Genomic DNA, 25,833 nt, shown 5'->3' with positions numbered 1-25,833 from the left:
ACTGTGAACAAGCAGTGTGATAAGATTAGTGGTCGAACCACTTATGGGTGAATTGATTTTATTTTTAAAAATCTAGCGATATATATATATATATATATACACTATATTATCTATCTATCTATCTATCTATATATATATATATATATATATATATATATATATATATATATATATATATATATATGTATATATGGTTTATGACAGGTCGAATTACAGAACTTAACACTTAAACTAAGAAGTCTGTCAAAGCCACCTCCTGCCACCATCCTCTTCTCGCAGTGTTTTACATGTTTGAGAGTTTTGAAAATGATTTTCCTTTGATCGAATATACGTGAAACAAAAAACAACCTATGGGTGTTGATCTAGCCTTTGTCTCGTGGCGATCACATTCATCAAATTATACTATTTCTCGTTTGGTTACTTTTTTGTGGTCCGGCCCCTGCTTTGATGACGTAATCTGATAGAGAGAAATTTACCTCCTCCCCACGGGGAAGCGACAAGAGCGGAAGCCAAACTGGTGTGAGAAACTCGGTGTTCGGCAGCACAGTCAGCCTGGTTACACTCGCAGTGCGGCTGGACGGGACGGAGACACATTTGCGCCACCAACAAAGAGGTAAGTGACACGAGCATACTGAGAACTGTGGACGGAATCGTTGTCAGGACCTTGTGGAAGTATTAGCAGCAGCGTTAGGCGAATGGGAAGTTTATTATCTCCATTGTAACAAGTACTGCAGCAAGTGCATCTTAGAATTAAACATGCCTTCTGTAAATGTGTTCATATGTTAGCGTAGCATTGAACAATATCTGGGGGTTATCATGGGAAAATGCGCGTTCGTTAAACTTTGATTTATTTGATACGCAATAATTACTCTTATCTATTAAAGCTGAATATTGCTTTTCAAGGCCTTTCGAATACTCATGTTTGATAGTTAACTAAAGATACGATAAAATGACACCGCTTGTTCCAAGCCGTATAGCTTTTTGAAGTGGTTTAACGCTGTGTGTTTTAAAGTGAGTTTAAAAGTTCTGAAAAGTTTGTGACTGCTGGTTTTATGTCTTTTTGATGTCCACCAGCAATTGTTTCTTTATACGTGGCTTCTTTTATTATTCAAGAAGACACGTGAAACGCACGAAACGGGAAGTTTCAGCTGCTGAGGTTGAGGTTGGTGTCGGTACAGGCAGGGGCGCGTAGCTGTCATCATTCTACTTAGCTATAACACACCAGTCAGGGACCTTTCGCCCCAGCCATGACAGACGGTCATACGCCGATTTCAGTTGAGCTCTTTGGTCGGGTGATCATGGAAGAGGTGCTTCCGTTTTTCAATCAGAACTGCCCATAAGCGACATTTGCTCGGCTACTTGATGTATGTTTCGTGGGCTCCGTTGCGTGTATTCCAAAGGCAGCCTGGTCTGCAGAATTTTAAAACAAAAAGCTCAACCCGCAGTTTGTGTGCAGCGACTGAACCAATACTCTATATGTCTAGGGTCATTTTGTCACGGCTATACAGCCATTGTCTCGCTGATGCCGAAGGACTTTGGACAAAGGTCGACGTGTAATATAAACTACACCGCGTTATATTTGAATAACATATACTTTAAAAAATAGGGACTTGTCAATGAAATATGCCTGAAACATGACCTGACACGCGTCGTGTTAAAGTTTCCTCTAAGCTTACCCCCGTTACATTGCTGTCGTTCCTGGGGCGACACGGCGACATTGCGAAAACGATGTCGTATCTCGCTAGACAATAGCCGAATAAGGAAATCCGTGTCTTTAGAGGGTTCCTGTCTCCTGTCAGAAAGTCGCATTGTAAGCGTCAGAGTTAAGTATCTCGGTTAAGAGTCGTCTTTGAAACGTTTTTAATGTTTGTTTGGTTGCTAATGTGGAAGCTTTAATTAATAGCGTTTACCGAGAAAAATACAATGTTTCTCATGGAGGCATGGGGCACAAAGCGGAATCAGCTTTTCACTCTGTCCGTACAATGAATGTGTAATATTTGGCGAGGAGGAATTTAAGGAAGTATATAAAATGTCCCATACCTATTAATGCTGAAAGTACTCAGAGGAGGATACAATTGCTGCCCAGAATCGATTCAGTCTGCAGGAGAAAAGTCCACTTGCCTTCAAAACATTATTTTCTGCATTCCATACAGAGCAGGCTTTGAGAGAAACATAAATCTGTTGTATTTTTTACTTTGACCTTTATAAAACATTTAAAGCATAGGCTATAAGTTCAGTGTATATATATAAACCCTTTAAAGTCACTTCCTGTTTGATCTCAGGTAGCCTGAATTTAGAGTCATAGACACAGGCATCCTGTAATAGACCCATTTTATGAGATGGTAAACCCTCCTGGCATATTTTTTCTTTTTTACTACTACTAGCTTTTTAGGTACTGCTGTCTCCTTGAAAATATGTTGGTGTAGACCCTTAGTGAGAACAACAGAATAACGCCATACAAATCCTTAAATGAAAATCCTTAGATGATGCTCCACAGTACCAGACAGACTTCAGCTATACCAGCAGTTGTGGGAATGAGCTGTGCTCCATCCAGGTATAGCCTCAAACCAGTGGCCTGTGATTAACTGACAGCACTGAGTGAGCGATGTATGGGCCGCTGATCGTTCAGGTCATCTGGCAGGTGCAGTTGCGGTGGAGACATGGTTCTGGGCTATGAATGATGTGGAAGGATGTGACCCATGTGGCCTGGAATCTTATGTTATGGAAAGCAAGGAGCACACACAAACATAGGCAGACCAGAACACACACTGAACATAGGCTGCAAATTGTCCATGTGTTTGCCTTTTCCAAAGTACCTGTTTGTTGTGTGGATTTAGCTGGATGGTGAATGCTAGTCTTGGTCCTATTGTGTTTTACAGTATGTTGAAGATTACCGGTCCTATGTAGTTCAATGAGTCTAGTCTCAGGCCTGTTGTGTTTACAGTATGTTGAAAGTTACCGGTCCTGTCTGGTCTAGTGAGTCTAGTTTCGGTCCTGTGGTGTTTTACAGTATGTTAAAGGTTACTGTGTATACAGTGTGTGGATCAGACTTGGTCAGAGCTGGGGGAGTGCCTTTCATTTCAGCTGTCTGCTTAAGAGAGAGAGCTTAGCCTTGGTCCTGGTGGGTCTCTCCTCCACTCTCTCTCTCAGCATGGTGTATTGCTAACTGGAACCTCATGATCTCCTGCAGCGTGTTCAGCATGGTCTGTTTTCTGACTGTGTTCGCCAAGTAAACAGTGAGCCCTTGGTTTGGAGATGGGAGCACACATACAAGTGCACATGCACACATTTCGCACACAGACATATACATTCATGAATAATCACAGATGCCCAAACGGACTCATACAGCATGTGCGCGCACGCACGCACACACACACGCACACACACACACACACACACACACACACACACACACACACACACACACACACACACACACACATTCATCTGGAAAAAGGTATTGTTTAATGTGGGCTGTTGGTGATTTGACATGCTCCTCTGTTGCCTACTGTGAGTTCCATCAGGGAACACGCATGGTTCCATGTGTGTGACTTGAATCTGGGGAACATTACACAGGTGGCAGTCCTGGGGTTTGGAGGGTCAGGGCTAGCGAGAGGCAGGCTCCAGTCCTCCACCGGGGTCAGGAAATGGAGAAGCGCAGCTAATCCGAAGACCAGCCTGGCCTGGCCGCAAAGCTGGCCGGCTGGCTGGATGGCACAGGTTTCCAGGGGAGAGACATTCATGGGCCATCTCCCACTGCCATAAACACTGAGCAGCTGCAGCTGGGAGAAGACCAGGAATAAAACAGAGGAAAGAGCCACGATCCAACAGTGTAACAAAAGAGAAATGCCAGTGAGAGAGCAAGAGCACGAAAAAAAGAAGCATTTTTTTAATCTCTTGGGTTTAATCACCATGCATGTGTATTTATCTCAGGTCTAGACATAAGTACGTTTTAGGCCAACAACGGAAGATGGGAGGGGGTGGGTTTGGTGGGACTTGTGGGAGAAAAAGTCCCTTTTAATCGATTGTAATATAGTAAATTTGGTGCGTTTTTTTTTCTGGAGCTATTTGTGGTCTGTCTTGTGTCTGCTTGCCTGCCGGCCTGTCTGTGTGTCTGTCTGTGTCTGTCAGTCTGCGCTGACTCTCCGTTCATTATCGCTGAATGGGCGCACAGCTGCTCTGAGTTTTGGGGCGGGTCACTGGTTCAGACTTGTGCCCCCGAGTCTTACCCAGAATCTGCCCGGGACTGAAAATCCCTTCTCTGACTGTCATGCTGCTCCAAATGTTTTCCATTGCTGTTCAGTCAGCTCCAACTATTTGTGTCACTTGCTTGCAGATATGACAATTGTCGGTGGAAAGAAAAAAAAAAGATAGTGATTGACAGATAAATTGACACATGGATTTGCTCAAGCGGTTTGGTGTTAAATGGGCTTAAACTTGACACAGGCAGATTAGAGTTTGAAAGGCCTGTAAATTCCCACCGCTTTAAACGGGCACTTCTCAATCACCAGCCTATTAGGGTCCTGGGAGCCACAGTGCAGATGACTTTGATCACCTAAACAGTGATTGGCTGAGGTATTTCAAGCTTGAGGTGGAATGAAGGCTTGGAGCCTCAGGGCCTGCAAGGTTTAGACCAGACCCAAGCCACAAATTACACCCTGTTTCAAAAGGCTAGGTTACATTTCTACTTTTCGAATGCTCCTTAAATTGGAATTAGCAACTGACGTTATCCATAAAGTGAAATGGCTCTGTTTACGGGGGTATTTTTTCAACCTTGTTGATGTTCCTGCCTCCTGATACATAACTGTGTGGCTGTAGAGTCTAATGTCATTACAGAGGAATGCTGGGCGGGACCTGAGTGAATCATTTCTGAAGGTTAGCACCCTCGTTGGTGTCACCCAGCAACCAGGTGGACACAACACAGAGCTGTGTAGAGATTAGTCAGTTTTCTGTTGGTTTTGCTGGTTAAGGGCTATTGCATGTGTTCACATTGGTTGTACCAAAATCACACATTATTGCATTCGAGCAAGCCCTACAGTTTGTCACAATGTTAGACTACACCTAAATTTGTGTAATGTTTGCAATCATGGACTATTTGTTGTGCTGTCTACCTCACAACACTACATCCCAGTTGAAAATGTCCCTATTGTGTTTCATATCCTTATCTTTGGAACAGTTTTAAAATTGTTAGAAATGATTTTTCAGATATGTTAGCATATGGAAGTCAACTATTATTGAATTAAAACTTGATTTATTTGTAGAACAGTCACCACATGTGAACTGGAACCCTCCCTTTAGGAATTAAGGGAGTATGTGTCTGTGTGTGCGTGTGCACACCCTTGTTTGCCTGAGGGCATGCGTGTGCTTGTTTGTGGGTGTTTGTGTGTGTGTGTATGTGTGTGTGTGTGTGTGTGTATGTGTGTGTATGTGTGTGTATATGTGTGTTTGTATGCCTGAGCATGTGCATGTGCTTGTGTGTGTGTGAGCATGTGTTTGCATGTGTGTGTGTCTGTGTGTGCGTGTGCATGCCCTTGTTTGCCTGATGGCATGCGTGATTGCATTTGCTTGTTTGTGGGTGTGTATGTGTGTGTGTGTGTGTTTGTATGCGTGTGTGTATGTGCATGTGAATGTAGCTATGCTCAAACCACAGCACTTGGGCAGCAGTCCTTGCGAGCATACTTGGTTTGGTGTTGTAAACTGAAACGATGACGAGAGCAGAGTGAGTAAACAAATGTTATAAATCGCGCCCAGGATGATTTTTTTTCTGTCTCTGTCCTTTGGTGCATTTACAGGGAGAGGATAATGGCTTTAGTGCTGGAGGGGCCCAATGCACATATAGATATTAATGTAGACAGGATAGATGGGGATTAACAGGGTTTAGGCTGGTGGAAGCAGCATGATCAGATGGCTAGACTGACAATGTGTCATTAAAAGTTATTCAGCGCTGCTGGTGCGTCGCGTAGCCCCTGGGCATCACACTGTTTGTCCTGGGACACAGCCAACTTTCCTTGTGGGGAGCTCTTAAAGAAACAATGAAGCAGAGCGAAAATTCATAATGTTTTTGACTCTTTCCCCCTTTGTGCTGACAAATTTTCCCATAACCTGAATAGAAAGGGTTCGTCTGGAAGCTGAGGCTATCAGTGATTTATGACTCTGAAGCCCGGGTTCGATCTAACCGCAATTCTACTGGTACGTGATTCTCAGCATTTATCGCTGCCATTGACCTATGGATCGGAAGCTTTTTATTACAGTTATATTCTTATATTATTTATTTATTTGAGTATTTGGTGTCTTTGAATCTGAGTCTATCACAGGAGAGTTCAAACAGAGCCTTAATTCTTCTGTTAGAGTGCACTCAAACACACTGAGAATCCCCTTGTAGCCTTGTTAGCACCAGCATTTGCCCTTTGGATTGCGTAAACATCTGTACAAAAGGTCTGGGTGTACAATACATTGCAGGGCCTCAGCTAGTGCACCACTTCAGAGAGCGCCAGCACATAGCCACGGTACTGTTCGCTTAACTTCCATTGTTTTGTGGATCAAGCACGAAGCGCCGTTCACGGGGACAGATTTGCGTGCTATTAATAAGGATGGACAAAGGAAATGCCTGGGGAAGGGGAGAGGGATGAGCACACGGGTCACAAATAGACGCTGGACAGACCAGAGGAAAATATGAACTGCTGGTACTCCCTAGAATCAGTGCATCAGTGCCAAACCTAGTGCTGACATCACAAGTATGATGATACAGATGATACACATGTTTAAAGGTATAGGTTTTGAAGATTGTTACAGTTGTGTAGATACATCTGCTGCCAGACTACCCTTTCCATCTCTTTGTTGTACCATTTCTAAATCTAAAGATTTGTGCTCATGAAGTCCCCAATGGTGCAATGAACTGCTTGCTAACATAAAACTGAATATAGAATAGAACTTAAGAACTGTCGCACAACAATACAGTCCCTCATCACATTTCATCATTTTTTAAAGGCAGGTCTCTTTGAACAATTACTAGTTTGTGCCCTTTTCAGATTTTTCCACTGTGTCTCATTGAATGGGTGCTGTTCATTTGAATTTCTCTTAACACCTTTTATTCTTCTATTCTTCTGTTCTTTTATTAATTTCTGTAATGTTTACTGTGCCCCAGGCTCAAGCTTTATCTCCATTGTTATCTAGTTAGAATCCTGACCCTGTGTTGGATTTCAGGAAAGGCTCATGGATCTTTAGCAGTCACTACCTTCCGTGTAATGACTGGGCCAGGTGCGCCACATTTGAAAAGGAAAAGAGATGTTGCCAGACATAGCGCTGATGTGAGGTCTGTCCCTGCTATAGTGGTCTGCAACAACTGCAGCTCGGACAGCAAATTGGATTGAAGAAAGTTGACTGTTCCTGTTGCTACCTCTACATGGGAGGACATTTTTCCTTTTGGGCAATCTCCATTTTGTCTGGACACATCGTGGTGGCTTGAACAATAAATGAAACATGGGTGAAAAACAAACAAAACTGGAACAGGCAGAACCAGTGCGTTCCCAACACTTCGCTTGGCTGACCTCATAGTATTTGGCTGCACCATCACAGTGACTGACAGATGATAAATGAATTGAGACTGCGACAGTGTTCCACTCCTTGATGCACGCCCTGTCCTTGTCATGAGATGCGAGCATGTGTTCACACCCATTGGTACAGGCCCCAGCCTGTACCTCTGCTCCTTCGAACCCTCATCCCAGGTGTGCTCACCTCACTCAGAAATGGCCCATCATGTGTGTCAGCTTTCACACTGTGAGGGTTCACTCTGAGCAATTTATTTATTCATTCATAATTACTACATTAACTGTGGAGGAGCAAAAATGCAATGCATTATGACGTAAGTGGCCCCGAAAATAATCTGTATGACTGAAGAGGTCTTTGTCAGACTCAGCAGAGGGAGTAAAATAAAGTTCTTTTGATGTTTTTTTATGTATTTGGGCCGACGTGATCCACCTTCGTCTGTCTGCCGGTGGCTGCATTAGCAGTGAAATTTCGCTTTGGTTCAGATGTGGTCTCCCATAAATTTTCGAGAACTATGCGATGAATCAGCTTCCTCATTTAGCCCAATTCATGCTGTGAAGTCATTCTGCCAAAGGTCTGATGTCGTTCCCATGCAGCTAAACCTTCTGCCAGCCACTGGAGTCCTCTATTATGGAGCTCTGAAGCCCAGTAAAGGCTTATTTTTGCTTATGTGGCTCCTCGTCTGTGTGGGACTCTCCCTGATTGGAAACTCACCAGTCTGTTGTGCACAGCTTCGTGCATGAGTGTGCCTCTTTCCCCACTTCCTCCATACCCAGACCTCCCCATGATGCCGCTGGTCACGTGACCTCCATGGCTGCTCCCTGGCTGTAGGTCAGGTGACCTGTGACCTCCCCATGACTCTGCTTGGAGGAACCCTCGGGAACACTGAGGGCTGTGTTGAACCTGGCCACACTCCAGAGGAGCGCAGTATCTTGCACACATTGACTGAGACTCTAATGAGTGGCATCCTGGGCTGAGACTTTGCTCCTATAACATGACTTTACTCTACCCAGGCCTGTTTATTTTGTTTCTGGACAGTGACCATAAAAGGGTGGATTTTTAATTCACATGTGGCAAGCGCTCAGATTTATAACTGCTAAATGGCATATCCTTTGAGTAAAATAGAATTACATTGTGTTTCGCTTAAATAATGCAGCTGATTTGTCATCTGTTTATGATGTGGGCCAAAACTGGTCTTGAATTAGAAAACAATGTTAATTTCATTAGAGGAAACGGAGGAAAAAGGCCTAGCTTTAATTGTCGGCTCTTGATTGAATGTGCCATTATAGGCAGGATGAACACACCAGAGAGTTATGAAGTGGCTGTGGGTATGAAGTCGAGTGTAATTATATCTCTCTCCCGTGAAAACAGAAAGCCAATATCTGGCTTGCCGAGTGCCAGCAGCCAGATACGTGCGGGAGAAGGGAGGAAAGCAGCGCAACTCTTGGTTAAAGCAGCAACCCTGATGCCATTGCCATTGTGGAACATTCTTCCCTGAGCCTTTTAATCTGGGCCTTGGAAATGTTTACATATGGGCTATGTGGGCTTTATGTTGAGTTCCACCTTAAACACACTGCCTTACACTGCCCTGAATCCTAAAATATCTGGATCTAAGATTACCCCCCCTCCCACTACCCTCCCCTGCCTGTCTCAGTATAAATGGGGATCGCATTGCCCTGGGGGTCATTATTTACAGACGGGGGGATTTAGGGGGACCTGGACCGCTTGGGCTGTTAACCTCCAAAGGAATAGCTTATTCGTAAAGAGGAAAGGACTCCTCACGCTACCTGAGGTACATTTTAGAATTCATAATGCTCTAAAATTGTATGTCCAGGATATGAATGGAAGCTTGCCATGTTATGTTATGTTATGTGATGTTATGCTATGTTGTGTGATGTTATGTTATGTTATGTAACATGAAGATTCAGTTCAGGGTCAGCGTTGGCAGTATCATAATGGCGTTTTTTGTGTTTTACTTTACCTGCATTAATTAGTGGGCTGTATCCCCCAGTAGATGTCATATTTTCTTCTTTTCCTTCACTTCCTCTGTGTGTTTTATGCTGGTTATTGACTGGTTAGAGACATCTCATGTCTTTGGCTAGTAAGTTTCTTGTGGCTGTGTTGTTTGATCTTTTATTCTCTATGGAAATAGATTATCAGATGGACTGTTGATAGTGTCAGAAGATACTTTACTGAAAGAACGTCTGTACTTGTCTGGGTGTATTTTGCATGGCAGGGTGGCATTTGAGAAATAGATTTGTAAAGGCGTACAGCTTTAAATGAATGAGCTAAATGAGGTGAAAGTTACAGACAGGCTATACGTTAGAACATAAAAAAAAAATTAGGAAGCAGGAATAAGGGAAATGAAAAAGCTTTAAGCATTGTAAGTTGCTCGAGATAAGGGAATTTTGGCTCAGCTGACAGATAATTTGATACGCGATTACCCTATGCAACTGTTGTAACAGTAAGGGCAAACCCCTCTCTTGTCATTTTGCAGGACGTCTCACAGTTGGAATTAAGGAGCACCTGACTGCGCACATCTGCAAGAACCCATCAAGAGCGGAAATCTAATCCATTGAAATCGGTGAACCATGAGCAGCAATTATAGCGTCTCGCTGGCGGGCCCCGCCCCTTGGGGCTTCAGGCTGCAGGGTGGGAAGGACTTCAACATGCCCCTCACTATCTCCAGGGTGAGTCACACGGCCCCTGCCTTCTGTCCTCTCCTTACCTCCCTCTCCCCTCTCTTCTCCTGTTTCACCTTTCCTCTCCTTTCTTCTCACCCCTAACTCCACTGCGTCTCATCTTACACTTCTCATGATCTTCTCTCTCTTGCCAATCTCCCTTCTTCCCTCCCTTCTCTCTTCATTCCTATCCTGTCCCCCTTCTTCCTTTGGCTTCCCCTCAGTCCTCTCTTCCCCTTTGTTTGTCCTTCGTCTCCCCCCTCCTCCCTCTCTTCTGTCCCCTCCTCTCTCTTTCTCTTACATTGGCTCTCCTACTTTCTCCTTCTCTCCTTTCTTTCCTTTTCTGTCCCCTCCCTCCCCTCCCACCCCTGCTCCTCTATGGCTCCTTCCAGCACACCCCTCATCCTCCTAAAGGCACCCCCCAACACTCGTCTTTGCTCCCTAATCTGTGCTCACCCCACCCCCTCTCAGTACTCGTCCCTGATCTCTTCACCAACCCAAAGCTTCCCCCCGCTCCCCGCCCCTCTCCAACGTCACGGCGACACTCTAAGCCCAGGAATGGCTTCCATCCCCTCACTGCCATCTGGCTGTTGAGTGACTAAAACGATGTAGTGATTGATTTTCCTAACCCCCCTACCCCATACACATACATACAGACACACACACACACACACACCCCATTACCCCCTCCCCACTGCTGAAACATATGCTGCCTTACTTTAAAGAGTAAATGGTCTGCGTATTGCCCAGACCCACTTTAGGTCATGCCTTGGTGGAGTATAGTGATACCCTGTTCCAAGAACAATGTTGTATTTACTCCTAGACCACACGTGATATATTTAGTTTATGAGCCCATTTCCAGAGCTTTGGATGTTATTGCTTGTAGTTGTGATCTGTGCACTCTCGAGACTGGCAGGGTGTCTGAATGAGACTGATCAACTTTCCCTCATATTTTTATTGAACTGAGTTTTAGGTTTGGGTCAATTTTGTCTAGAGTTGGCCATGACCCTCTAGTTCCTTTGGAGACATTTCTGTCTTTCCAAACATTTTAGCATTTTCCCCACGCATGATATGAAAGATACAGATATTATTGTCATGTTAAAATTAGTGAAATAGATGTATGTTTTTGTGTGTAGATTTTGAATTCAGTTTGTGCCAACATTCATTTATTGTTACTGCACTGTGTCTACATTTATTGTCAGCTTACATCAGTGTCTTCTCCTAGCATGCAGACATTTCAACTCTTTCTAACAGCTGATTTTTTGCACCTAATCTCCAACCTTTGTACCTCTGTGTTTCGCCACCCCTCACACCTCACTGTTTAATAATTGCCCTTATTTGACTGCCAATATCTCACTGGTTAAAGTGCACCTCTGTCCCATAGACCCAAGTTTCACAGGAAGTGAGTAATCCAGGAAAAATTCATGTCATCTGGGTGCATGGTACTCTGGCTGGACCTTGGTTGGAGGGGTGTAATTTTGTTACTGTTGTGTCTACTTCAGGTTGATGTATTTACCTCAAGAGCTGATTTGGTAAACTTCTTCCCTGTTTATTCAAATGCAAATTCTGAAGCTTTCAGAGCCATCTGTTCCAGATGACCTCTAGATGGGATATGTTATGGCATATGAGGATTGTGGTTACTCTCCTGCAGTTGGCTTTGTATGTAATGCAAATAAAATAAGAGCTGGCTTCTGAACTCCCTATTTGATAAAAAAAAAATGAATGGCAGCACATCGGCACTTTTTGCAATGTTCACACACCAACGTCTTTGTCTAAAATGCTGTGGATTGTGAATGAATAGCCAGCGTGAGCCTTGAGTTCAGACTCCACCTGTTTTGAGTGGTGATCCTCGTTGCCAGGAGCCAGTCGGCTCAGTTGGAGTCAGATCAATCCATCCTCTGAGGCTCCAGAAGAGCTTTCCAGATCATGCCACTTTTCTCAGAAACCTTACAGAAATCTGGAGTTCCTGTAACATGGATCCAAGCTCTCTGTTCCCGTAAATTCAGGCCTGGATTCTCTTCTGGATTCCTGGCGGGCCCAGGTTCCATGAAGACCCACTGGCAGGTCTCCCACACATTGAAGCGAGCGTGGCGTCTGTACCCTGTCCACTCATGGGTACAGGTCCCCATTGCCGGTATCTCTCCCAGAGCAGCGATGTTTGTCACGACTGGAATGCCTGTCCCTGCATTCGTTTTTTTTGTTGTTCCCTCCCTCGTTTTCTCGGCAGTGACAATGCATGTTTTCACTGACTGCGGTGCCTGAAACTGCTGGCTGGAGTTCAGCGGGAAGCACAAGTGTGTCTTTATTCTGCCTGTGTGAAAATCTTTAAAACAGGCAAATATTACCACTGCCTCCCTCGCTGAGCTGAGCACCAGGGCCGAGGACATCCTGAATGTGCTGGGTGCCTGCCTCTCACCTCCCCCCTCTCTCTTCTCAATGACAGCCTCTGTGCGAGGGGGGATGAGGTTTAGGGACTTTGGCTAGCTTTCTTCTGGGCTGGGCATGTGTACTCTGGCGTTTCACTCTCTTACTGAAATCCAGAACACACCCCTGCTTGTCGTCTGTCTCAGTACTGCGTTTAGGCAGCGAACACATTTAGACCATTTCTCTCTGCAACTGTGCTGCGCAGTGGAGTGTTGAGGAAACTTTGGAAACACGCTCCTTCGGTCCCCTGGAGCTGTGGACTTTTCAAAGTGTTGACACCTTAATCGAGGTCTCAGCAATGCACGGTGCCCAAGGCTGCCTGGGATCTGTGCTGGAGGACCTCAGGGACAGGTTCTGGAACAGGCTCGTGGGGCCTGTCTGCTGGGTGCTGCTGGGGTTTGAGTCATACACGCCATAAGCATGGCTGGTGTATTTTCCAGAGAAGGATGACAAAGTGGTTTTGAAGACGACTGTAGGCAGCAGCATGATTCTCCTGGATCCTCACATCCATAACTGATATGTCCCCTTTGGTCCCACCCATGGCTGTGGGCCCTGACTAAGTGTTCCCCGGAAGGGCTTAAATGTGATACAAGAGTTAATCAAGGCTGAAATTGTTTTGATGCCTTGAACAGGGGATATGATTTCGTTTAATATCATATTTTTGGATTGTGGATATTTTGACTGGGGCTTCTGGGACTCTAGAGATTGTGACTCTTTGGCATAGAGAAGAACACTTTCACAACAACACTTGCTCTCACTCATGTGTCATATTTACTGGAAAGCCAGACTCTGGCCATGGGACTTGTTAGAGAGTTTATCTCGGGGAAAGAAGTTGGGAACATAACCCTTTCACCAGGTACTATGGGCTTTTGGGATACCTGTGGTGTTAGAGTGAGAATTAGATCATGGTGATGGTCAGAAAGTGAAATATGAGCCAGCTAAACTGGATAACATGGAAAAATACTGACATATTTCGTGCTTCGTGCGAACGCATGTTTGTGGTGGGCAGGGGGGTAAAACACATTCCGGGTTACTTAGTGGAAAATGTATATAATGGCATTCCCCCAGAGTCTGTCTGATTTTCAAATGAAATTGCATTTTCTGAAGTAAGATGAAGAGTAGACATGAAAATCCTGTTAGACTGGAGACACCGTTGTGTTTTTCCTTTCAAGTACAGGAGTATTTCTACTATCTGTGTCATACTACCCAAAAGAATAGTTCACAAGATGGTATGTAGCTGGTGAAAGTATATGTTTTATGCATTGCCATGTATTCATCTACCATTAAAACAGTTTTTGAAACTTTTTTTTCACCTTTGATAGCTCTGTTTCTTTAGAGTCGGGTATTTTTAAACATGGCCAGTAACATCACACAGCCAGTACGTGAAAAATATATGTTATAGTTGTAGTTTTGCCTGCCGGCACGTGTGTGTGCAGTTGACTTATACATCTATTCCATTCTAAAGGAGCTGTTGCTGCATGGCTGTCTTTCAACACAAATCCTGTTATCTTGCTGACAGCCTTGAAAATTGATCAGGGCCCAATGTGCTCAGTTCACCAGACTCAAGAGTTACATTGGACTGAAACCGCTGGAGGACTCAGACAGCGGAAACTGGTACACAGAGCCTGGCTGGAATTGGCTGTGTCAGATTTTGGCACCTACCTCTGAATGCTGGGGGTTCTGACAGCCCTGCATAGGGGGGGCTGGCCACAGCTGTAATTATGTCAGGAACACTGGCCCTGGGAGAGGCTTGGATTGAAAGTGTCCCTTTTTGAGCATCAGTGAAACTTTGATGTCTGCTATCTCAAAAACCGGCTGGGATGGGACAGGCCTCCCTGCATCCTGGGACCAGCGCTTGACCCATGTAAGTGTACAGCTGGAGAGCAGGAATCCTTCACGCAGTCCCCCACCACCCAAAGTGTGGAGCAGTGGTTATGGAGCTGGGCCTCAGACTACAGGTTTGCAGGTTCAAATCCTGGCTGACACTGGTGTTGCACACTTTAGCAAGTTACAAGTTAGCCTGAGGTTTTTAAGCAGATGTTTGTTATGTGAAAAAGTAAGCTTCATAGCCTCTCCTGAGTAACAGCATCTCATAAAAATGTGAATGATGTAATGTGAAAATTTGTTTATCGCTGTGTTAATGTGCGGAAGTGCCTATAGTCGGTGAATCAAACTCCCAGCCTTATGTGGTGGGTAAACAGGATGTATAGTGGGGCAGAAGAGAATCCTCAGACACAGAGCATTAGGGCTGCCTAATAGTCGACCAAACGTTAGTCGATGAGAAGAGTCTTAGTCGACCAAGTTTTCATTGGTCGGTTAGTCGCAGAAAAAAAAACCCCTCAACCTCCATTTGGGAGCTGCGCCTTTTCATTGAAAAGTTATCAGACTATGTCGGGCAGGAAATCATCCAAAGTGTGGGATCATTTCGAGCATGTGAAGGATGACCCCAAGAAGGTGACATGCAAACTCTGCATGCAAAGATTCGCCTATCATTCGTCAACCTCAAACATGACTTATCATCTGAAATATGTAGGGCCAGTATGAAAGTAACACAGGATGAAAGTAACACGGCGATTTCACGGCCATACAAGTCTGATATGCCTGACTGTGTCAGCATGTACAGCATGCAATACTTACCAGAATCCCAAAAAATCGCGTGGATACATCGTACTTTCGCGATCGAACTCGGGAGTTATACCCGAGAAGCTGTTTTCGATCATGGAAAGTAAATTCACTCAAGCAGTAATTTTTATGAATGACAAGTTGTGTCTATTGTTTCATGTGTCATAGTCATCATTTGACAGATTAATTAGTACTCTACCACATCCTGAAGTTTGCCATGTCAGAGTTTCTCAATTTAGAAGGAAGTCAGGTTTAACTGTGTGGAGTCATTGTTGACACGATTATAACAGTTTTTTCTTTCGTCCCTCTACAATAACAACTGTACTTATTACATTATTATACCGAAGTCGTTCCACATTTGTACAAAATGGCACCTGGTAATGATAGAACACACACGTGAGTTGTTGATCACAATGAAAATTAGCTTCTGTCTGTAATGTTATCTTATAAAATGACGTTTATCTGAAAAGTGTTACTTTCGTCCCAGCTCTCCCCTAAGTAGCCTAACGTTATTATCCCTTTCGCACGTAACTTATTTTTATGTGGTGTAGCGTGCTGTTACAGTTTGTTATGTTTTCATTAGCGTTATTAAGCTTCTCATAGTTTTCATTTAGCATTTGCTATATTTTTAATGTTAAATCACTGTTTCCTCAAAGCTAAAATTAGCTACAATTTATCCAATCTATTGTTCTAATCGCACCGGTTTTAGAATACGCGCTAAATGGCTAATCACACCAGTCTGGTCAGTGTGACCATATGTGTGAAAGGGTTACTCCATTATGCTAAATAATTAATGGCCTAATTAACATTAACAAATTGCAAAGTTAAGGCTATATGCAGCTAAAGAGAAATATATTGTCATATGCGCTATTAGGCTTATCCAAGTGTTTGTGGGGACTGGGGAAGCTAAATTACCTCGCTTACTGCATGTTTAACTTCATGTTCTGTTTTTCATTTATCATTTGTTTTGTAAGTTATTGTGCTAGTGTTACAAGTTCATAAGTCATATTATGTTATACTGTCTTGAAATAAATTAACAAAATGTTCAGTCTCCTTGCTGGTTGTTCTGACACATTTAGAATCATTACCGCTTTTGCCGTTAGCATTGACATTAACAGGCAGCTCGCTTTGTGCGTGTGCTTGTAAAATTTGTATTTGAAAGGCTTATTATTACGATTTTGTATTTCTCTGTAACATAACACAGTGTTAACAATAGTACTTATAACATTCTTCCTCAGCCCTGGAACTCAAACCATTGTGTGATACCCCAAAAAATATATATTTAAATAATTAAATTAATGTCATAAATGTGCGACGACTAGTCGACTAATGGCTGGAACTAACGACTACTAGTCGACTAGGAAAATCTTTGGTCGGGGGCAGCCCTACAGAGCATGCACTCAGAAACCTGAGATGATGAGCCCTGCACATTGCTACACTAACATGGGATCCGGTGGAGGGCAGCAGGGGCACCTGTAGGATTTCATCTTATGGTATTCGCAGAAACCTGACCACGCATGTGCACATACACGCACGCACGCACGCACGCACACACACCGAGAGCTGAGAGAGAGACTGCCACTGACTGATTAATGAATAATTAAATCTGGCCTACCTACATAAAGTTTACTCTCCTTCTCCCGGTCACATCGAATTGTTTGCACAACATGGGGCAAAGGTTTGACGACACCAACCTCCTCTACGGCTGTTTCTATGGTAGCAGTGACAACAGACCAGACATTGATCACACAGCCTAATTGAAGAGTGTTTAGCTGGAGGAGAAATATGAAGTGGACTTGCACATGATCTGTGAATATCAGTAAACACTCAGAGGTGGTCACCATGTCATCCGTGGTACTTAATAAAGACAGTGTATGACAGTTTGTTGTTTGTTTTACAGCTACTTTCCTCAGTGTGCCGAGAGCTAGCTGCAGGTGACTAGCAAGATAACTTTACCTTGCAAGCTAGCTAGATAAGTGATACACCTAGTTAGCAAGCTAATTTCTGCTTCGATAGAAATTGAAAAAAAGCAGAATAAATTCCAAATGTTAATAAATGCTCATGCTATTACGATCATACAATGCAAAAATGGTATATACTTTAATTCTGTCAGACGCAATTGTGTCATCCTTTACATGTAATATTTGATTGGCCGTTTGGTGGAAAGGCAGGACTTCTCTTAATGCAACCGCCACACTGAGCATTATGGCCAATGCCATTCATATTTCAATGAGTGGTCTGTCTCCTCCTTTTTAATGTCTCTGACACACCTCTCTCTCCTCTCTCCCTCTCTCTCAATTTCAGTTTCAAATTTCAATTCCAAAGAGCTGTATTGGCATGACAAATGTACGCAGACACATCTCTCTCTCTCTCATGGAGTGCTCACAAATCGGGAATCTCATGGTACGCCCTGTGCGTACAGCTGTACAGCTGCAAGTGCCTGTGGAGGGCAGGGGGCCTCTGTATCCCAACGAGGTGGTATAGCCCATAATAAGACTCCTGTGGTGGTCCTGGGAAGAAAATTAACAGGGAAAGCTTCTAGTTGGATGTAATGCGTGTCCTTATATGGGCTATTGATGTGATTTACATCACAACTTAACTTAACTTTTCCTGGTTCATTTTTCAAACAGGCGTTGACATTTTCCAGTCGCAAAGAAATGTAAAGCTACAACTAGACATGTGTAATAGTTGTTTGTAAATTCATAGTATTGGGTTTTTCTTTTGGTGTCTGCATGGTAGCAAAGCTTTGATTGTGGGAAAGTGGGTGGGTGATTAGGGTTTTAGGCCTAAACAGAAACTTTTCAACTGAAACCATCAAAGGTTCACTGCTAGACTGAAAACGATCAGATGACAGTTGACAGTTACATTGCACCTTGTTTGAAAATACCCCCAGGCACAGAGCATAGAGGACTAGGAGACTGTTGTGAAATCTTATAGCACTTCCTTTGCAGGACAGAACAATGAAAGCAATTATAATAAAAATGTAGGTACAGAATGTTATTGTGAATTAGTTTGAATTAGGGTGAAACGTTTGTCCCTACTTAGTTTGAATTTTGTGCAAGGTAGCGGAAAAATACTGTTTGGACTTCTAAAACACATTGGCAGCATAAATGATCTTCTCTTGCTGGAGTTCTTCCAGTGGCCGTTTTGTGCTGCTATTACAGCTACTTAGTACTCTGTGTTTTGTAAGGATTTACCTTCCTTTTGTGTTGTGACAGGATCTACCCATTGGATGTATCTGTTCAGGGCCATCATTTGTCTGATAACATATTTGTGCTTAAAGTGAAGGGAAGTTTTTTCACTGGTGGGTGGAGTTTTTTTAAACTTTATTGTTCTTGTTCTTTCATGCGAGTGACCTGCCTGCCCCAGGCGTCTGTCTCTGGGGAGGTCTGGTTGGTCATTAGGGCCTTGACTTTGAATGACTGGGGCCTTATCTAAACAGAACCAAAACTTGACTGTTAACATGGAATTCTCAATGGAAAACATTGCTGTTCAGCTCTGCAGGCGATTTTGGATGTGTTCTCCAGCCCTGTAGTATAATTGTACTAATTCCTTATTGGAAAGGGTTCTGTGTGGACTTTGTCCCAATTCGTATAATTTCGCCCCATACTTATGATGCCACATGAAATAATGGGTGATTGAAGAACTAGAATTTTTTTACCCATAAAGGCATAATTTCATTTTTGTTGTCCAGTTTTATTCAAACTGCCTAGTTACTAAAGTTGAATTGCTCCATCTTTTAATTAATAATTTATTTGGCAGCTTAAAATACTGTGATGTACTGTTTTTGGCCTAATTAGATCTAAAGATGAATTAATCCTGTGCTTACATACACTGCTCCCTTGAGGTCCACTTTGGAATACCTTTCACCTTGTCCATAATGAATATCCATTTCCTAAGAAAACTTTTTGTTTGAAGCAAACATTCTCAGGGCCAGAATATATATAAAGGAAAAGGATTTATCACTCGTGCTTTCACGGATCCATCTTTTTACACATAATCCTTGTTTTGTTTGGCACGGCCTGCTTGGATTCAACCTCGAGCAGTGGGAGGGGAGGAGGTTTCGCCATTGAAACAATCTGCTGCTTGACCCCTTTCGTTTTTGTCGCAGGTTGTCCAAACATTGTCTGTCAGGTTAACAGGCAATAACTGTTAGCTGTGCATCACTGTCAGGGGCAGCCATTTTGAATTTATGACCTGTTTTTAGGGGGGGGGGGGGCAGGATATTATGATGGTAGATGGTCGGTCTCTTTGAATGTGCACTGACCAAGATCACAGACCTCATTAACTGGAAGACTAGGAATAACCTTGCCCCTTCAGAATTCAGATCCTGTCATACACACAGACCCTTGTTTAGCACCAGATGTCTACTGTTAATGTTTAAGGATAGGATTCAGTTGATCCAGGATCAGTTGTTCAAGGTAGATGGTACAGTACCTGTGGCCCATTTGGCTCCACAGAGAAGTAACAGTAATTATTGGGTGCGGTGAAAGATTAAAGATTAATCCTGGCTGAGGTTTACTTAAATCAGCATTGCTTATCGGCATTTCCTTTTGGTCTGTATTGGAAAGTTATGGAATATCCGGACGCACCAGGGGGGAGGTTGTTGGAGCTTGCCCTGCTTTCATTCCCCTTCAGAAACAAAGGTGTGCCTTGCTGCTACAATAACAATGAAACTGAAGTACAAAGCTTCAGACATCACAGTAAATCACGTAACAACTTGTAGAAACCCATGATGTAACCTAGTTGGCTTCTCTGCTCTGGGATTGCTGAAAGATTGGTATATTTAGCATCACAAAAAAGTATGCGTGAGTTTCGTTTTTTTTGGTTTTGTGGGCGCACCATGTCCGTCAGAATGCTCAGATGAGGGCTCCAAGCGCTTTGCACGGGAAGTGGTCAAAGTGGAGTTTGACTAGTTGTGTCTATGAGTCGTGAGAGCCATATTTGTTTTTCTCATTGCCACCTAGTCCCCAGAACCCACTCCCGGTAGTTTACAACACACAGGAGACGCAATTACTTTTTTGTGGCTTTCTGTTCAAATGACCACCGTAACAAAGCTGAATCAAGCCAGGGAGAAAGCATCCAGGAAAGTCCAGTCAGATTTACCAGTTTGGTTTAGTGCCTCTCTCTGTAATTGAGGGTGAATTATGCAGTCACTTTACTTTTCCTGAAATGGACAGTAAAACTTTTAAATGCCATATGCTCATGTGCTTTTTGCTTTCCCTGTTTCTCTCTCTCATTCACAAATGGGGCTTGTAGAAACAGGAAGTGGGTTGTTAGTAGCAGGAAGTGATAATTGTCAGGAGGATATGAGTGGCAGTGGGAAGTTCTCAGCCCTGCTCTTTAAGCAGAGGGCAGGGGTCAATGACTTCTGGCTCCCGCAAGCTCAGTTGGATGACCGTTTGTCTGGACATGTTGGCCAGCTAAGCCACTGCTCCCTGAGGTGTCATTCCTTTCACTAAGTGAGCTTTGTCCTCAGCAGCCAGGCCATGACTCTTAATACAAAAATTGCCATGAATTAAGCCATTCTGCAGTCACTGGGTTATGGTTATTGCTTCCTTTGAAAGAGTGCAGTGAACCAATACAATTTTTTGATCTAGTTGTCTGTCTGTCTCTCTTCTTCTGTAAGGTTTGTAGAATTGGTCTTGTAACTGGCTCACATTTAGCATAGGTCTTGGGGTTGTCTTGGATATATTGTATGGCAGATTTTGTTCAATGAGTTATTCAACCATTCATTTATAAAGTGTGTGTTTTTAATTATTTTGAAAGTTTTAGTAGTAGCATCCCCAAGTAAACTTGCCAATGAGAGCACCCATATGCACCTAAATTCAAATTCTGCAAGCTCATAGTGTGGCCTAAAACTGTTTATCTCATTCATGTCGAATGTAGAATGTGTGCATTTATGATAGAGCATAAAACTGGTAGATCCTGGCCTGGAGTGTAATAAAATGAGAATTGAACAGGCCCCAGTCAGTGGCCAGTGATGAAGTGCCCCGGCTTCGGGAGCTGCTCATTGAGAGAGGGAGGCAGGATGCTGCCGTTTCTCTGGCTGCTTCTTCCAGTTGAAGCTGAAACACTTGAGAGCCAACAGTCTCCAGCGCTCGCATGAAACACTAATGACAGGTTCCAAGACATGAAGGATTACAAGACAGTAAGAACAGGAAGAACAAAAGAGAGAGCTGAGCCGCACAGGAGGGAAGTGATGATATACTGGAGACGATTGTCTCCAAGACATCGGGGGGGGGGGGGGGATCGGTGTTCTGTTCTGCACAATGGTTCATGTGAGCACCATCGACCTCTGTGCTCTGGCAAACCCTCTTGCCAAGAAAGCCAGTTTGAAATTGAGGAAGAACACCCCCTGGAGACCAGAAAGCAGGAAGATGTGGAGTTTTGTCAGTGCTAAGGAGGTCTGGGAGAGCGTGTTCATATGTGAATGTTTTGCCTTGTTTTTCTTCCTCTCCCTGTTTCCACATGCCTGAAGAGTTCTTATGAATTGGGAAAAGGTTTAATTGGGACAGAGCTCCGTGGCATTGCTAAGAGAGAGCACTAGAGACAGAGTGGAATGTGGAGTGAGGAAGGCTGAGGAGGTTTTGCTAGGGAAGTGGGCGGGGTGAGTGATCCAGATGATCACCAGGCCTCTGGGCCACGTTGCTGGGAGGGTCCAGCATCAGCCACATCCAGGGTATAGCCCCTGACCTCTTGTCTGTAGCTGCCCCCCTTCTCTGTCATGCTGCCCTGCGGGTCCTTGTTTGGTAAAATTTCATAGCTATGCCAGCATCAGTGCTTCAGCCACAGTGTGCGATGGCACTTTGTTCTGTTGGTTAATTATAGCCATCGATAAGAAGGGCTGAAGGACTCTCTGTTCATCTGTGTTAGAGCAGCTGGCATGCAGAACTCTGTAAGCTTAGGTTGGTGCTGTCAAATACTCTCAGTCCAGGATAGGCCTGCACGATATAGGCATCCGGATATATTGAATAGCTATTTTTAGTGCAATAACAGCTATCCCCGGTACATGGCGTTTCTTCCCGTATCTTTTTCCCTTTAGTAATACCTGATGCAGCAGCACACCTCCAGTTTTCCGCGGCCATATGAAATGCTTCTGGGGGAAAAAATGCCACTGGTGCTATGTGTTTTTCAAAGCTAGTAGGAAAGTTAACCAACATATAGATGCAAGTGACATATCGGGGATAGCTGTTATTGCGCTAAAAATAGCTATTCGATATATCATGACGGCTATATCGTGCAGCCCTAGTCCAGGAATTACACTATTTTCTGCATTAATATTTCTATGTGATATTAAACGTCTTTCATTAATAATAATAGTAACACTGTTATTGTTATCTACTATTATCTATTTGACTCATACAAGCAAAACCTTTGGTGCTTACAGTTTACTGTACATATATACAGCTGGGTTTTTACCAAAACAATCCGAAATCACATTTAAGCATAGCAGGCACTGTTGCCTGATGGCCTGAATTCTTTGTGGCTTTCTTTGTCTTTATATACCCCTGCCTATGTCAGGCATCATGGAGAGGAATCCTGTGTCACTTTCATGATGTCACTGCTGTGGGGCAACATCCCTTGCTCTGACCGGGGGGTTTTGTCCCCTCCTCTGTGTGGCATGAAGCAGACCAGTGATATACACAGCAGGCCAGGGACATACTCTGTAGGAATATCTACCATGTCTGAGAGGGGTCCCCAGGCACACGGGTCTGAACCACATGCATTGTCACCAGATTCTTGGCTCTGTTGGAGGGCTCCCTCAGCGTAAATTATAAGCTAAGTGATTGATAATGTGCGTTAAACCACCCGGCTCCCTGTTGTCGTGTGGAGTTAAACTTGCTGAGACAAGGGACCACATGTATCAACGGTACATACGCACTAAAATTGTGCTGAGCCCTTTTCTACACATAAAACGGTATTTATGAAAAGATACTTCCCAGGAAAACATGCGTACCTCTGTGCATGGTCTCGAGGTGACGTACGCATAAAATTTGTAATTTGCAGATTGGCGACACCAAACAGTAATGCAAGTAAATGGGTCTTGTGTCAATCACTGATGAGTGTTATCGCGCCAGGATCATGCCCATAACCAGCTATGAGGTCTCCGAGGTCCGGACCTTGGTAATTTTTTAGAGCTAAAAATAAAATTTGAAGCTAAATACAACTGGATAAAAAAATCAGTGGTTGAGAACTTCTCCTCCGAGACGAGTGCATGCTTAATTCAGTTTAGAATTGTTATTTAGTGTCTGCTGTGTGTGAGAGTTGTGAGAGAGGGCTCAAGCGCAGCCCCTTGCATCATCAGCACTTCCACTGACAGCAGCAATTGGAATTTACGCATTTTCGTACCTTTCCACTTCTTCGTCTTCTTCACCTCCTCCACCATACGCACCTCTGGTGAAACTGCATTTATAGCAGTCACCACTTTGAGCCACTCTGCATTTTTCCGTCGATTTGAAATGCCGCTAGTCTGGCCTCCAAAAAGGACATTTTTTTCTCCTCTCCACCTCATCAACCATCACCTCTATCTCCATGTCCGAATAATTTCTTTTCTGACGTCCTACGATCCTCAACATCAATCTCTGCATTTCACTCAGATTTACCTGGGATTTTTATATGCTAATTCGACTAATTAAAGGCGTGTCTTGGTCTATATAAGAACAATTGTGGGAGTGGATGTTAAGCGCATTCATGTGCACATAATCTCAGGCTGATTTGATTTATGCTCAGATTTATGAAGACAATCAGGTGTACATGGTGTTTGATAACTCTGACAAAAAACCTCCATACACAAATTGTGGGATTCTGCGTATGCATGTTCCTACGGCAAGTTGTACACAAAGATTGATACATATGGCCTTTTCAACATTGAAGCCTCCACAAGAAGTAGACCGTCTGAGACTGTACTGTAGACGGCCCTCATTAATGCCGATTATAGTCAGGAAAAGCATCATATGACTGAACGTAAAATCATTTGACTGAACGTAACATATTTTTTGACTGTCTTTGGCTGTAAATGAGATTCTTTGTGGTCAAGCCACAATTCCCATATCTTATGGTTGAACATGAAGTTATTATTTGAACCCATGTGATTCAGCAGAAGCACTTGTCTCTTGAATCTTTCTTGACTGTATGCTCAGACTGCATAACACATTTTGGAGCCATGGTTGGCCCACCAATCTGTGATTGACTCATCTCTGAATCATTTGTAGGTTTGTAGGTTTGGCCCAACAGTCTTATTGTTGATTTGTTCCATCTGACTAAACCAAATCTTCTCATGAACCTGTCATCCATTCAGACATCTGTAACAAAACCCTCAGTTGACGGCAACCATATTTGACTCGACCAGTCTTCACGTCAAAGCAATGTTGCAATGAGTCAGTGTGATTACATTGCTCTTTGAGTGTATCCACAGCTTTCTTATTATGTCATGCAGTTATGTTACATAATCTGTTATGTTATACAGTCCCCATGGCCCAGAAAGAGAGAATGCAATGTTTTAGCAAGAGAGCATCCTACCTGTTGCGTTAAATGTATCAGTTTACCATAAACACCATGCTCATTTACAGAGGTCAGCCCACTGGTTGTGGTTGGCTGGGAAGCGTGACCGGGAGAAACCATAACCCAGATCACTTAGACAAAAATTTATATCTGGTTTGCAGGGCATAAAAGTCTGTAGAGTGTTTTGTGGGTTTGGCAACTGTACCGTAAGACATCTGAGGAAACATGGTTTTTATTATTATTTTTTTTCCAGAATTTTTTTTTTTTTTTTGGAAATAAATACTTCAACGTTAGTTAATAGAGAATCTCATGCATGGCTTTAGAGGAAGAGAACCGCACAAGCTATTTTCAGACGCGCTGCATTCAGCGTTCCCCAGAACAGCTGTGATTAGAGGACCATTTGGTCACTTAGGGAGATCTTTGGCCTGCATGGCTGCTTATAAAACTCAAAGGATATCATATGGATTCTGACTGCCAGATTAGTCATATTTATATATAGATACAGCATGGTTTTAGGCAAAAGATTATCTCCTTTTCTTGGTTTCTACCCTTCAGTCCAGTATTGAGTTACATGGTGCTTGATTTTTCTTCTCATAAGGCTCTCTTAAGATGCCCTGAACAGGGGCATCTGTCAAATAAATTAGCATTTCAGAACAGCGCATAATAGTGGTTGGCTGGTTATGCCTGTGCTGTTATGGTGCAGTTGTATAACAGCAGTCGTACTGAAAGTGCTGCTGTTCCCTGTTTTACATCAGATTTCCATCATTAGTGTACACCGCCCATTTCCTTGGCTTTATTACCTATTCCCTCTTCTGCTCTTCACGATCTGACTCTGTAAGTGCATACTGTAGAAAATGTAGGTTTTTATGTGGGCAAAGTCACATGTGTCAGCTATCAGCTAGGGGTCATGTCCCTCCACATTCCTTACTGTTTAGCAGTAAACAAGGCGGGACACAGATTCATGCTCCTCTGACTCCTTTGTCACCTGTTCGTGATTGCAAGCCCAGAAACTCAAAAAAATACATACGTGATGATGGTTTGTGTCTAATCGGGCAGC

The 25,833-nt window shown here is 43.5% G+C and overlaps 1 protein-coding gene across 3 annotated transcripts in view; it reads left to right on the top strand.

The window, feature by feature from the left end:
* The first annotated feature begins 218 nt into the window (after positions 1-218).
* The window catches only part of LOC118776297 (PDZ and LIM domain protein 5-like), a 101,756-nt gene continuing 76,141 nt past the window's right edge, over positions 219-25,833 (top strand). For 2 of the 3 annotated variants that reach the window (XM_036526523.1, XM_036526521.1), the window contains exons 1-2: positions 9,249-9,337; positions 10,043-10,235. In XM_036526523.1, coding sequence (XP_036382416.1) covers positions 10,137-10,235 — 99 coding nt within the window. In that variant the 5' untranslated portion in view covers positions 9,249-9,337; positions 10,043-10,136. Of the gene's footprint in view, positions 614-9,248; positions 9,338-10,042; positions 10,236-25,833 lie in introns of those variants that run through there. The other variant, XM_036526522.1, reaches the window with a different exon arrangement.

Source organism: Megalops cyprinoides, chromosome 4 (assembly GCF_013368585.1).
Source record: "Megalops cyprinoides isolate fMegCyp1 chromosome 4, fMegCyp1.pri, whole genome shotgun sequence".
NCBI lineage: Eukaryota > Metazoa > Chordata > Actinopteri > Elopiformes > Megalopidae > Megalops > Megalops cyprinoides.
The sequence above is the reverse complement of the archived record's forward strand: the minus strand, read 5'-3'. Positions and strand labels throughout refer to the sequence as shown.